This window comes from Brassica oleracea, chromosome C5 (genome assembly GCF_000695525.1).
Source record: "Brassica oleracea var. oleracea cultivar TO1000 chromosome C5, BOL, whole genome shotgun sequence".
Classification (NCBI taxonomy): domain Eukaryota; kingdom Viridiplantae; phylum Streptophyta; class Magnoliopsida; order Brassicales; family Brassicaceae; genus Brassica; species Brassica oleracea.
The window spans coordinates 32,940,923-32,955,078 of NC_027752.1; the positions used below are offsets into that span (position 1 = coordinate 32,940,923).

The following is a 14,156-nucleotide window of genomic DNA, read 5'->3' on the forward strand; positions in this document are numbered from 1 at the left end:
AACGGTGATTACTAAATATTCAAATCATAACTTTCTAAAAAATAATAAAATCTAATAATAAACTTTTATTAATAAAGTAGAGTTTTTGTTTTTTTCATGAAACACACAACATCAAGTGAAGAACCACAAATTGACACATCAACATAATATTTTAAATATTATAAAATTTACCACATTAGAAAATTTATCTGGTAAAACTTATCACTAAAACATAAATCTTATCTTTTCCATTAAGCTCTAATGAGCTGTTGTTCCGTTGAGTTTGACTTTTCTTCAGCTCTAAACTTCGTTAGACTATTTACTAGATGTTATATGAAACAAAGTCTTCTCTCTAAAATTTGGTATGTGATGTTATAAAACTATTTTATCTTAATATACTTTGATAAATGGTAATTTTTAAAGCAACTACTTGATTATAAAGTTACCACATTGTATTCACAAAATTTTAGTCTGAAAATTAAACATGTTTTTGTCACATCATACACGTTCTGTTGAATTTAATTAAACCAATCATAAAGCTACTATTGGTTCCTAAGAAATCCGCTTGCTTTAACTTAAAAAGATTTAAAGCCTAAAACTGTTTTTTCACAAATAAGTCAATGGCCTTCCAAACAAGAATATCCAATAAATAAATAAAACCATTTTAATAATATGTATAATACAGTTGCCAAAATATAAAATATATTTATTACATATATAATAAGCTAATATAAAAATCAATATCAGAAGTTATTTTGTAATATAATAACATTTTAAATAATGAGTACATATATTTCTAAAAGCAATATTATATTAGTATGGTTCTAGGAAATGTTCTTTCAAAAAAATACGAGGAATCAATGCCTCTTTTCCATATTATTTAAACATAATAAATTTAAAATAAAATATTTTAAAAAATAAGAATATCAGTAAATCCAAAAATAGAAACATAGATAATAATTTTATGTGTTGAATATCAACTGTAATATATTAATTTTATTTTATTCACTATATAATAACTATTGAAAGATGTAAAACAACTACATTTGGATAAACAAATTTAGTGATGAGAAAAACCTATGCTTTTTAACAAGATCAACAAATACAAATAGTTAAAATTATTATCAGCTGTATAAATTAAATATTAACATATTAAAATTAATCAATAATTTCATTAATTTTCATTAATTTTCCTATAATGAATAAACAATATTATTACTTTATTTTTCTCTTAAAGTTACAAAATATATTCCTACTCTCTCATGTACTGACTCTTAAATTAAACAAATAAATAAAAACCGCAATACATACTTAAGCCAAAAAACCGGCATCTAACACATAAGTCAAAAAAAATCCCAAAATTCACTCACCGAGAGTAAGAAACACATTGACATTACATCATGACATCTACTAACATGCACTCCTAAAATCTATTATTAGTTCACGACCCCCAAATCTTAAATGGCAACAACTAATAATTTAATATATTTGAGGTTCATATCACTAGTGAAATAACATGTATTTGTTTGTTCATCAAACAAGTCTTCTGTTTTTCCATTTAATAAAGTTAAGATTTTTGTTATCACGAAAATTTAGAAAAGAATAAAGAGTACAATATTGTAACCCTTGTTTCAATCCAGAAGCAACATTATAAAATGTGATAAAAAGGTGAAGGGAAAGCAAAAACGTACACATAGCATTAGTACTTTGCGTGAGGAGTTCAAGAATTTATTACTAATAAAACAACGTTTGTATTTGTTGTGTCAAGTCCTATATCTATGAGTATGCAGACATACGAACACTCTCAAATCATCTATCCGTCATAAATTTCATATCCATCTTGTTATTTCAACCATGCATTCTATGTCAAAGCAAAAAAGTGCCACTCCCCTTTTCTTATGCCCTGATGCAAAATTTCTAAGCGTAGAAGATGAGTTTCACTGTATACAATTCGGAGAGTTATTATCATCTTCATCTGATCACATCCGACCTTTACATCGAAAGGTCAACAAAACGTATGCTAAATTCTTCAACAAGTGTGCAGTTTGCGGGGATCAAATACTCCACAATCTCGAGCCCCTGATGTACATCTGCAAAGAACCTTCTTGCCATATTCCATCACTACAGCATAGTTTCCACAGAGTGTGTATCGAGCCGATATCAAAGCACCCATATCATCCTAAGCATACTCTCCGGCTTATTTTTACAGATCCAAGTAAGATATGTATATGTTGTTCAAATTTTAGTGAATGGGTTTACAATTGCTCTAGATGCGAATTTAGTGTGTGTCAAGATTGTTCTAGAAAAGAAGCACTCCTTCAAATAAACCATCCAAAAAGGCATGAGCATACCCTTCTCTACAATTATAGGCCAAGCTCATTGAATTGTGACATTTGTGGATTGAGTGATCATAGGTCTTTGATGTATTCATGTGGTCAATGTGATTTTGTAGTCCATAAAGAGTGTCTAAACATTCCATGCATCATAAGAATATCACGTCATGAACACCGCATCTCTTTCAATTCTTCTCTTACTCCAGAAAAATTGATGTGCGGAGTGTGTCACTGGAAGATAGACACAAATTATGGAAGATATTCTTGCGTAAAGGGTTGCAATTATGGTGTTCATTCTAAATGTGCAACACGAGAAGATGTATGGGATGGAGAAGAACTTGAGGGAAAACCAGAAGATCCATATGAAGACATTAGCTCCTTCATTGAGATAAGTGAGGGAATTATACAACATTTAAGTCATCAAGATCATCATATGAGACTCGATGAGAAGACCGATAGAGCTTTTGACGAGAACAATTATTGTCAAGCATGCACACTTCCCATATGTGATGATATTATTTACAGTTGCATGCAATGTGATTTTATCCTCCATAAAGAATGTGCACAGCTTCCTCGGAAGAAACACCAAGTGACTCATCCTCATTCCCTTAGTCTACAAGTGGGTCATCAAGGCTGTGCATTGTTCGAATGTAAAGCTTGTCTTCGTTCAAGCAATGGATTTGCGTACTTATGTGATGAAGAGGATTGTGAGTATATGTTAGACGTACGTTGTGCTTCTATAGCTGAGCCATTGGATCATCGGTGTCATCAGCATCCCTTGTTTCTTACATTTGAGCCCCGATCTAAACAAATATGTTCGGTTTGCCACAAATCTCGAGGTCATCGTCTAAATTGTGGAGAATGTGGGTTTGTTGCATGTTTTGGATGTGCCACTTTACCCAATAAGTTGAGGTACAAGCATGATGAACATGTTCTTCTTTTTTCTTACGAAGAAGAGGTAAATGGTCAATACTTCTGCGAAGTTTGTGAAAAAGAAGCAAATCCGAAGAATGGAGTTTATATGTGCCATGACTGCAACGTTACACTGCATATTAAATGTCTACTTGGAAAAGACGTAAATATTATGCATGGTGTAGTAATCGAGTATCCTGAAGTGGATGTTTCTATTCTTCTCAATGATCGCCTTAGTCGCAACATATGTAAAAGTTGCGATAAACTTTGTGAACACAAAATAGTATACGAAGTATCTGGTTTTGAGATATGTTCTCTCAAGTGTATGAATTTTGTTGTACTATATTTTACCATGTTTGCTTGATGTTCATTTTCTCGTTCTCTATGTTTTACTCATAACCAATCTCTAGTTGGGGGCATATTATAAAAACTTTGCATTTTATACACTTCTCCAATACTATGTAAGCAATATTGAACCATTGTATATTGTCATATTGCACGAAGGGACTCCGAACATACCGATTAATATATATATATATATATAAGATAAAATCAGAATTATAAGGATGTCAAATCTCTAGATGGTACCAATTTTCTTACCATTCAGATTTATACAATATTGGCTAGTGTGTATCAAAACACCCATATCTTCCTATTCACTCACTCCAACTTTGTAATTATAGAGGTTAGATTATATATGCCTTTGTTGTTCAGACTTGGGGTTCCTATATAGTTGCTCTATATGCATGCATTTTTACTATTTGTATAGCTTGCGCAAAAAAGCCGTCACTCCTTAAAAGACTATGTTGCATATATTGTATGAAGTTTACAAGACTAATGAATACTATTTAAGGAAAACTAAAGCATTTGCTCAAAATAATTACCAAAATAGATGACAAATCTTACTTCAAGTTGTGGGTACAAGCACTATAACTCAGAAAATACACTATTCCAAGAGTTACAACAGAGCCAATGCCATATTTTGGCATCCACTAGTAAAGAATGTAAAGAAGAAAAAAAAGAGAGTCAATAAAACGGCTATTGTCCCTTTTGTAATGATCCAACTACTGGTTTAAGTAGTTTAACCTTGTTGAAATCTGCGGGGTAATAACTTTTCTCTACTTCCCAAGCGAGCTGTGACATTCCATTAAACGATGATTTGGCTCCTTTTTCATCTGTTACTTCCATTGGAAATGGAATCCTGACATCGTATACACCTCGTGGAGACCACACTCGAAGGTCGAATCCAAGCCTATCCATCCATATCATCTTTGTCTCTGAAACCTGGCATTAGGCAGTGAAAGTATAGTTCTGAACATTCCACAAGACAACAAATCTGAAGTGTGAATCTAGTAGTTATGCTCCAGAAACATCTAATCTAATCTAATCTAATCAGACGTTCTTTAAGTAGTACTTGCATAGCATGTTGAATAGACTAACCACAAAGTCCAGATCAACGTATACGTTGCAGAAACGGAAAATGTCTTCCATGTTGTTAGCGTTAATCTGGTTGACAATGTCTTGTGCAACATCTCGAAGAGGATCAGGACTTGCATTTTTATAATCTGCTGACGCCACCCAAATCCCATCCTGGAAAAGTTTTAAGACGTTGTTATCAGAGTTTGAATCGCAACAAGACTTGATTAGTATTCTTCTTCTTTTAATGGGGAGGAGATCAACTGAAATATGACTGCTCACAAGATGCTAGAAAAGACGTTAGGATTGCTACCTCCATGAAGTCTTCAATTTGAAGCACACGGTCAACAGCAACAACATATAAACTGTCTTCCTCAACTTCTTCGCCAAACCTTTTCCTCCATGTAGCACTAAGACGCTACACCAATTAAACCAAGCATTTTTTTTTTTTAAGAGAAATAATATGTTCTCTCCAAGAGGCTATTAATAATACTAGACATAAAAGGGGCAAATAAGACATGACTTCAAATTACCAACGGTTTTCTACAAACACCTGGTAGAGGCTAGGAATACAAACTACACACTCAGTGAATAGAGACAACAACTAAACTAAAGTCTTGTGTTTAATTTGATTTCAACCAGCCAGCCCTCTCTGACACATAAGCAGTTAATTCAAGAAACCTTATCTTACAAACAAAGAAAAGAACATACACAAAGGTAGTACCTTTACAGCATTATCGTCTCCAGGTCGAGCAATGCTACCTTGTATCGTGCACTGAGGAGTCCTCAATCCACATTGCTCCAACTGATTCCCACAACAAAAAAAAATTATCAAAAACAGGAAAAGATCACAAACAATCACTCTAAAAGGATCAAACTTTTTCACACTTAAACCGAAACCGAGTGAAATCAGCAACCTGAACATGAAGAGCAGACCTCTTGTCAGGAGACAATGCGCGATTGAGGCAGAGAACAGGAGTACCCTCTCCGTCAACGGCGAAGCGAACGCCGACGCCGAGCGGCCATCCGTCGTGGGTCAAAGTGGAGAGAGTTCCGACCGATGAAAGCTCCATGATGCTCCTCGAAACCTCCGCCGGAAAGGGCTTGTGGCTCGACGCGGAGAGCTGGTGATTGGTCGCCGTCAACGGCGTGGAGACGGAGCATCGGAGGGAGGAGATTGGGTCTCGTTTTGGGGGGATGAATTCGCGTTTGTCGAATTTCGGAAATGGGAGAAGGTTGAGAGCGAAGGATTGGGTTTGGAGCTTCATCTCTCTCGATTTTGCTCAGAGAAAGAGAGAGAAAGAATTGACTCTTGTGAAGATAGAATCTTCCGGATAAAACAAACCGGAATCGTACCGACAAAAACCAAATTATATACAAAAATTTATCCGGTCAGTGTGTTTCCAAACCTGGAAGAACCATCTTTTTTTAGGTTGGGGTAAAATTAATAACAATACAAATCTGACCAGACATGATGCCATCCATGCATGGGCATTTCGGGTATTACTTTCGTTCGGTTCGAGTATTTCAGGTTTCAGATAGTTCAGGTAGACAACTAGAAAATCCATTTATTACATGACCTATTTTCGGTTTGGTTCAGTTCGGATAGTAAACTAGAAACCAGAAAATATCCGGAAAAGTGGTATCTGTGGTAAAATTGAAATTTTTCCTAACAAAAATCAGATATTTCGGATTACTTTGGATATTTTGGATACAACTATCCGGATACTTTCGGGTAGTTAGGATATTTTATAGTAATTTTGTTATCTTCAAATATTTTTGGATACTTTTAGTAGTTTTTTAAATTAAAAATATGTATTTAGTTATGTTATATGTATATATAATTAATATTTGTATATATTCGGATACCGTTCGGTTCCGGTCCGGTTCGGTTATTTCGGATATAGAAATATAGAAACCGTTTGGATATTTTAGGGTTTTGTTACAATTTTGGTTTAGGATATTTTGGTTCGGTTTTGGTTCGTTTTTTGTCTCCGGATTTTTTTCCCAGGCCTAATGCCATCACTAATTTTACATCTATCTCTACAATTCTAAAATTCTCTAATGCAACAAACCAAAATGTATTAATCTTTTGTAAACTTGATATAATTGTAAACTCTTTTCTTGTTATTCACAGTAGAACGTACATCCTCTTATATACACAAGTACACGTCCTTATCAATACGAACTTATGATTATCTCTAACAACAATATAACTTAATAGTTAAAGATAAATACTATAGGTAATCCTAATCCTATAAGGGACTGGATTCCCTAATACTCCCCCTCAAGTTGGAGAGTGCAAGTTTTGAACACCCAACTTGGATGACAAAAACTCAAACTGTGATTGTCCCAACGCTTTAGTAAGAACATCGGCTATCTGATCCTTGGAACGTACATAATGTGTTGCAATAAGACCAGCTTTGACTGCGTCACGAACACTATGACAATCACGCTCAATATGCTTTGTACGCTCATGGAACACTGGATTGGCTGCTATATGCATAGCTGCCTTACTGTCGCAGAAAAATGAAACTGGCAAAGTAAGTGTGATGCCGAGATCAGCCATTAACGGTACTATCCATTTGATCTCCTTGACAGCTGCCGCCATGGCTCTGTACTCAGCTTCGGCAGAAGAATGAGAGACTGTTTTCTGCTTCTTTGTTTTCCATGATATTGGAGAACCACCAAGCAGCACTACGTAAGCACTGATCGACCGACGAGACAGAGCACATGAGCTCCAGTCAGCATCTACATAAATTGACACTTCAAGATTGCTATCGAACCTCAATAATATACCCTGTCCTGGACTTCCTTTGAGAAATCTGACCACTCTTAATGCTGCTTCCCACTGAGCAATCGTTGGAGCTTTCATAAACTGTGACAATATGTGTATCGTGTAGCACAAGTCTGGTCGTGTGATGGAAAGATAGACCAAGCGCCCAACTAGGCGTCTGTACCGTTTGGGATCATCAAGAAGTGGTCCTTTATCACCCGCAAGCTTGTGGTTTTGCTCAAGTGGTATTGTAACTGGTTTGGATCCAAGAAGACCCGTGTCTGCAATGATGTCCAAGGCATATTTTCTCTGAGACAAAAAAATGCCTTCCTCTGATCTTGCAACTTCAATTCCAAGAAAATATTTTAGTTTACCCAGATCCTTCATGCGAAAACATTTTCCTAAATACTCTTTAAACTTTGTAAGCAGCTCCAAATCATTACTGGCAAGCACCAAGTCATCGACATATATAAGCACGCGAACTTCTTTTAACTCTTTTGTATATGTAAACAGAGAGTAGTCTGAATAAGATTGAAGAAATCCAAACTTGAGCAGTGCATTTGAGAGTTTGGCAAACCAGCAACGAGGTGCTTGCTTAAGACCATAGATAGACTTGCGTAAGCGACATACTTTCCTAGGATCAGAATGAGTGAAACCAGGTGGTAACCTCATGTAAACTTCTTCATCAAGGTCTCCATGAAGAAACGCATTGTGGACGTCCATCTGGTGAACTTCCCATCCTTTTGCAGCTACTAGACTTAGCAAACTGCGCACAGTATTCATTTTGACAACTGGTGCAAACGTTTCACTATAATCATTTCCCTCAACTTGAGTATTTCCCATTCCAACCAAATAAGATTTGTGTCTTTCCATTGTACCATCCGCATTGTACTTTGTACGGTAAACCCACTTGCTTCCAATGGCCTTTTTACATGGTGGAAGAGTCGCCAAATCCCAATTACCAGCCTCTTCATGAGCTACAACCTCATCTTTCATGGACATTCTCCAAACCTTATGTTTTGCTGCATCTGCATAACGTTTGGGTTCTATATTTGCTGTGATAGCAGCTAAGAACGCCTGGTGAGGAGGAGAAAAATTAAGATCAGATACATAATCATGTAAGGGATAAGGTATCTTACTTGGGACAGTTTCAGAAGACGCTGATGATTGAGAGTTTAGAGCGAGAGTGGGGTCGTGAAGACAAGCAGCGTTGTAGGTAACATAATCACGAAGCTTAACAGACTGAACCTTCGTTCTTTGTCCTCTACCAAGGACTTCTGCCACAGGAGAATCAGATGCAACTGGTATTGTCGTTTCAGAATTTATTGGCGAGTTTGTTGGAGTTGTATTGATGGGGATCGGTACTGGACTTTCTTGCTAAGCAGAGTTATTTATACTTGTTTTACACAGAAGCGATGTTGAAGTTAAAGAATGTTCTGCTGTCTCATTGTTATTCTCAGAGCTCCCTCTTTCGATAGTAGGCATAACTGATTGGACTTCCCAGTCCTCGTCACATGCCAGTGTAGCTGAACTTTCTGGAGATGATGAACTAGTTGAAACAGAGCCCATAGTGGAGAAAGGAAACACAGTTTCATGAAATACTACATCTCTTGAGATGATAAACTCCTTCTTATCAATATCATAGACCTTCCAACCTTTTTGATTGTACGGATAACCAACAAATATACAGCGACGACTTCTTGGACCAAATTTATCTTTATCACGCAACCTCAAGTGAGTGTAACATAAACTTCCAAACACTCGTAACCGATCGTAACATGGTTTCTCTCCATAAAGTAGTTCATACGGTGTGCGACCTTGAAGCACAGCAAACGGGGTTCTGTTTATCAAATGTGTTGTTGTTATAACTGCTTCACCCCAAAACTTGGTTGGTAAACTCCCTTGAAATAACAATGCTCTTGAAACATTCAGAATATGACGATGCTTTCTTTCAACACGACCATTTTGCTGAGGCGTAGCAACACAAGACGTCTGATGAAGTATCCCTTTGTCACGAAAATGTTGCGCTAAACACATGAACTCTGTCCCATTATCACTTCGGACAGTTTTGACTTGCTTGTTGAACTGGGTAAACGCCATAGCGATGAAGTGTGTAAGGACTGTCCGAACTTCGGACATCTCAAGAAGCAGGTATGTCCATACTGTTCGAGAGTAATCATCTACTATGGTAAGAAAATAAACAGATCCAGTAGAAGCTTTGGTGCGATATGGACCCCATACGTCACAATGAATAAGTTCAAAACAACTTGTAGTTTTATTCAAACTGGTATAAAACACTTCTCTTGTTTGCTTTGCTCGAAAACATGTGTCACAAGGACTCTGAGCAGCAGTTTTATTTGAAACAGAAAATGGTAAATAATCTAAAACTGAAAGCGACGGATGTCCAAACCTCTGGTGCCAACGTTTCTGATCAACTGAACTAACAACTGGTGCAGTAACACGAACCCTAGCTGCCATGACATCCTTAAAATAGTAGACCCCACCTCTCTCTTCACCTGCTCCAATTAGCGTCCTCGAGAAACGATCCTGTAAGATAAACAATGTATCAGTGAGAAGAGCAAAGCAATTCGTTTGCTGTAACAGCTTTGAGACTGAGATGAGAGAGCAATTTAAATTTGGAACAAATAACACGTGAGTAAGTGTTGTCTTGTTCGACAGAGGAAAGGTGCCACTGTGTGTAGCAAGTGTCTTATTCCCATCAGCAAACCCTACTGGACATGGATTAATACTAACAACATCTTTGAGGAATGAAATCTCTCCCGTCATGTGATGAGAGGCCCCCGTATCTAGAATTAGATCACCATATTTTTGCTTACCCGTCAGCTTGTCTAATGGTGATTTTGCCTTTTCATTAAGCATTTGAGCAAGAGCTTTCCATTGATCATCTGTAAACGCAGGAAACACTGATGAATTTGATGATGTTGCATGAGCATTATTCGCCTTTGCTCCATTGTTCCTGTTGCGCTCAGATCCTGATGCTCCACGACCACGACCTCCTCTATATCCTCTGTTTTCACCTCTTCCTGGTGATCTTTCTTCCCACCAATCTGGAAAACCCACGAGTTGCCAACAATTTGCTTTATCGTGACCACGCCGACCACAATGAGAGCACTGACTATTAGACGTCTCACTCGGCTCTTTCTTAGTAGCAAAACCTATTGCATTGTGTTGAGCTTCTCGTTCTTTGGTGGAGGTAAGTCGTTGCTCTTCTCGTACAACCTTTGAATATGCCTCACCGAGATCAATAAGTGTATCACTTGCAATGATACCCTGACAAACACCTCCAAAACGTGACTCGTCTAAACCCATGACAAATTGATGGACTTTCTCATCTTCACGTTCTTTTTCGTACTCTACAGCCGCACTGCAACTGCAAGCTGGAAGCGGCTTATACATATCAAGTTCTTCCCACATCTTAGCTAAACGCCCATAGTAATCCATGACCGACTGACCATCCTGTTTACAAGAAGAAAGCTCTTCTTTGAGATGGTGTATTCTCACTTTGTTTCCTACAGCAAAACGTTTCTTGAGATTTTCCCACAACTTGTGAGAATCAGCTATGAAGGTAACTGTTGAGCGAACTCGAGCCTCAATCGACGTACGGATCCAACCAACAATCATTGAATTGACAGAAGACCATAGCTCAAAGTTAGGATCAGTGATGGACGGTTTTGGTATAGTGCCATCAATAAACCCTATCTTTCGTTTAGCCTTCGACGCATTAATCAATTCTGTTGACCATTCATTATAATTATCGCCTGTGAACGTCACATATGTGATCAAAGCTCCAGGATTATCTGATGCATGCAAGGAGTACGACGTGGTTGTCGACACGCTTGTTTGATCACTTTTACTTGCGGAAGAAACATCCCCGTCAGCCATTGTTGTATCTTCTCAACTCGGAGAATAACAATAACATGATTAGTTTCCGAACTTCGGAAAAAAAACTATTTCTAGGTCTCAGAATTTAGGATGCTCTGATACCATGTTAGATTCGGGTTTATTATGGACTTCCAACTCAAAACCAATTGACAATTAGTGGATTGGTCCTAACCCTTTATATATTACGTAATGTCCCATTGATTTTCCAATGTGGGATACATATCCCTTAATACCCCTCCTCGAGATGATGGCTCTTATCGGCCAGAAATTTTGGAAACTTTTTAAGACAGTTATACTCGGTCGAACGAGTCAATTACGACCTATATACCCGGTCGGGTAGGGTTAATATTAATTAGGGGTTTAACTTATTAGGATCTGGGCTCTGATACCATGTAAACTTGATATAATTGTAAACTCTTTTCTTGTTATTCACAGTAGAACGTACATCCTCTTATATACACAAGTACACGTCCTTATCAATACGGACTTATGATTATCTCTAACAACAATATAACTTAATAGTTAAAGATAAATACTATAGGTAATCCTAATCCTATAAGGGATTGGATTCCCTAATATCTTTTAAACCAAAAGTCAACGTTATGAAAATGGTTCTTGTTTATTCTGTTACACTAAACAAATTTGTGTTAACAAAATAAGTCTCTTCCCTACTAAAAGATGTCGCGGATTAAAAAAAAAAAAGATGTCGCGGATTTAGAATGAGAGAGTCATCAGTTATGACTCATGAGACATATATAGTTTATTCGTATAGAAGAAAAAAAAAATGTAACTTAGAGTACAAGTAAAAGGCCATTTTAGGACTCAGTGTTGTAGATGTGTTAAGAAAATCATATGTAACGGTATATGAGTGCGTAGATACTATCGACTCTCTGTATATTATTCTTGAGTGGTGTAGTTGCTTCACACTGCCTTACGCTACCATTCAACAATCAATCAAGTGTTCATTTGTGATCCCCCCACAAACTTAGAAGACAAGGAAACCAAATTAAAATACACAGAGTCAGGCGTAAACTTTTAATCATTGAGCAACATGTGTATGTGTGTGTTTTCCCCAGGCTGATGTTCACTAGTTTTTTTACGCAAACCGGTATTGGAGAGAAGAATATGTAATTAGTGTGACATAACCAATGGTGTACTAACGGTGTGGTATGGGGAGTTGAACAATGTGTGATTAATAAAAATTGAGCATTTGGTCTTGTACGGGGCCTCTAACGAAAAGCTAAATGCATGCATTACAGTTTTGCTTTTAAGTAATATAATTACTAAATCAGTCACGTCAAATAAGTAACACGTCTATAATGTGTTTTAACCCTATCTGTAATCTCCTTTATCATTTGCTTATAACTTGTTTGCTAAATAATTACTCTTATGTTATAGAAAGGGACTTTTAGTATATTCCTTACGATCTTATTTATCATCAACGATAGGGAGATAAACATTTGAGAAAATTACTAGAATGTATAAGAAAAGTTGGTTTATTACTACAGTATTAAACATTTTTTAAAAATTACTAGAATGTTTCCCTACCTATAGTAAATGATTGTAAGAGCATTTGGTTAGTTTTTTCAAAAATTGAAATTATTTGTAAACATTAAATCAACATCACTAATTAAATATACACATCATCAGAAGAGAAGCCAAACCGTCTCTTCTCCAACATAACTACATAGAAGTAAAAAAAAAAACTAAGAACATTGTCTTTGTCGTCTCGAAGAAGGAACCGTCGAAGAAGGAACATCGAGGATACTCCCACTCTCCGTCATCGACATTGTCTGTGTTTACTTCCCCTTCCTCAAACTACCTCCCTGTCGTGATACTCTGTTTTCTCTGTTATCGTCGTACCTGAAATCGTCGTCTTCAATCGTTTGTACGAAATCGTCTTCGCCGCATTCTTATCTACGAGTTTGTCTTTTCCGGTAGGATATCGCGACGGTATATATTATATTTTGTTGCGACTGAGATAGAGTTATGTTGCGGCTGTGATATGGTTTTGTTGAGGGTTTTGTTGTGTCTGAGTTAGGGTTTTGTTGCGACTGAGTTAGGGTTATGTTATGGCTGAGTTATCGCTGTGTCGTGACTAAGTTAATGTTATGTTGTGGCTGGGTTACTTTTATGTTGTGGCTGAGTTACATTTATGTTGTGACTGAGTTATTCAAACATTTTGTGGCTGAGTTATTGTTATAGTACAGATGTGTTATTGTTATCTTGTGGCTGATTTATTGTTGGGTTATATGATCAGATGGATGTTGCTGAAGTTAAATCACGGGATTGCCCTCCAAGACTTTACCCTGAAGGGTCTTCTAACCTGAAAAAAAAAAAGAAATTAATCACAATTTCCGTCCAGGAAATTTCCCCCACATTAGAGAAACAATTGGAATTGATGTATGGGAAGAACTGGTGAACTCTCCCATTGGAGTAGTTGATAGGCTAGCTGGACGCGAAAGCATATGGTCTGGTAGGACCGTACACTATCTACTATATAGACAGCTGCGAGTACATAAGAATGAGATATGGTGTCTCGTGGTTGATGAGGCTATCAGGTTTAGCTTTCTCGAGTTTGGTGAGATCACTGGGTTAAACACAGGTCTATTGCCAACAGAAAGGTTTGAAGCTGATCAATACAAAGAGTTTTGGGAGGAGTTGAAGGTGCCGCTTTAGATGGGACCCAAGTTAGATGAACTGAAGGAAGCATTAGCGTTCTGTCCGCTTTGGAGTTTTGAAAAGCGTAAGTGGTTGGGGCTGGTATTTCTTCAAGCCATGGGAGTCTATTATTTGCATCACAATTCAAGGATACCTTTTGAAAGTGCAATAAGGGT

At 36.9% G+C, this 14,156-nt stretch overlaps 2 protein-coding genes across 2 annotated transcripts; one reads left to right on the forward strand and one right to left on the reverse strand.

Moving 5' to 3' along the window:
- Nucleotides 1-1,780: 1,780 nt before the first annotated feature.
- On the forward strand, nucleotides 1,781-3,588 carry LOC106345032. The gene is made up of 2 exons (XM_013784306.1): nucleotides 1,781-2,194; nucleotides 2,519-3,588. Exons 1-2 carry the CDS (start codon nucleotides 1,834-1,836, stop codon nucleotides 3,586-3,588), a joined length of 1,431 nt encoding a protein of 476 aa, XP_013639760.1. The 5' UTR covers nucleotides 1,781-1,833.
- A 500-nt stretch (nucleotides 3,589-4,088) lies between these two features.
- LOC106343535 (glutamyl-tRNA reductase-binding protein, chloroplastic-like) lies at nucleotides 4,089-5,973 on the reverse strand. The gene is made up of 5 exons (XM_013782775.1): nucleotides 5,558-5,973; nucleotides 5,365-5,445; nucleotides 4,954-5,058; nucleotides 4,665-4,814; nucleotides 4,089-4,508 (listed from the first exon to the last, which is right to left on the reverse strand). Exons 1-5 carry the CDS (start codon nucleotides 5,906-5,908, stop codon nucleotides 4,263-4,265), a joined length of 933 nt encoding a protein of 310 aa, XP_013638229.1. The 5' UTR covers nucleotides 5,909-5,973; the 3' UTR covers nucleotides 4,089-4,262.
- Nucleotides 5,974-14,156: the final 8,183 nt, after the last annotated feature.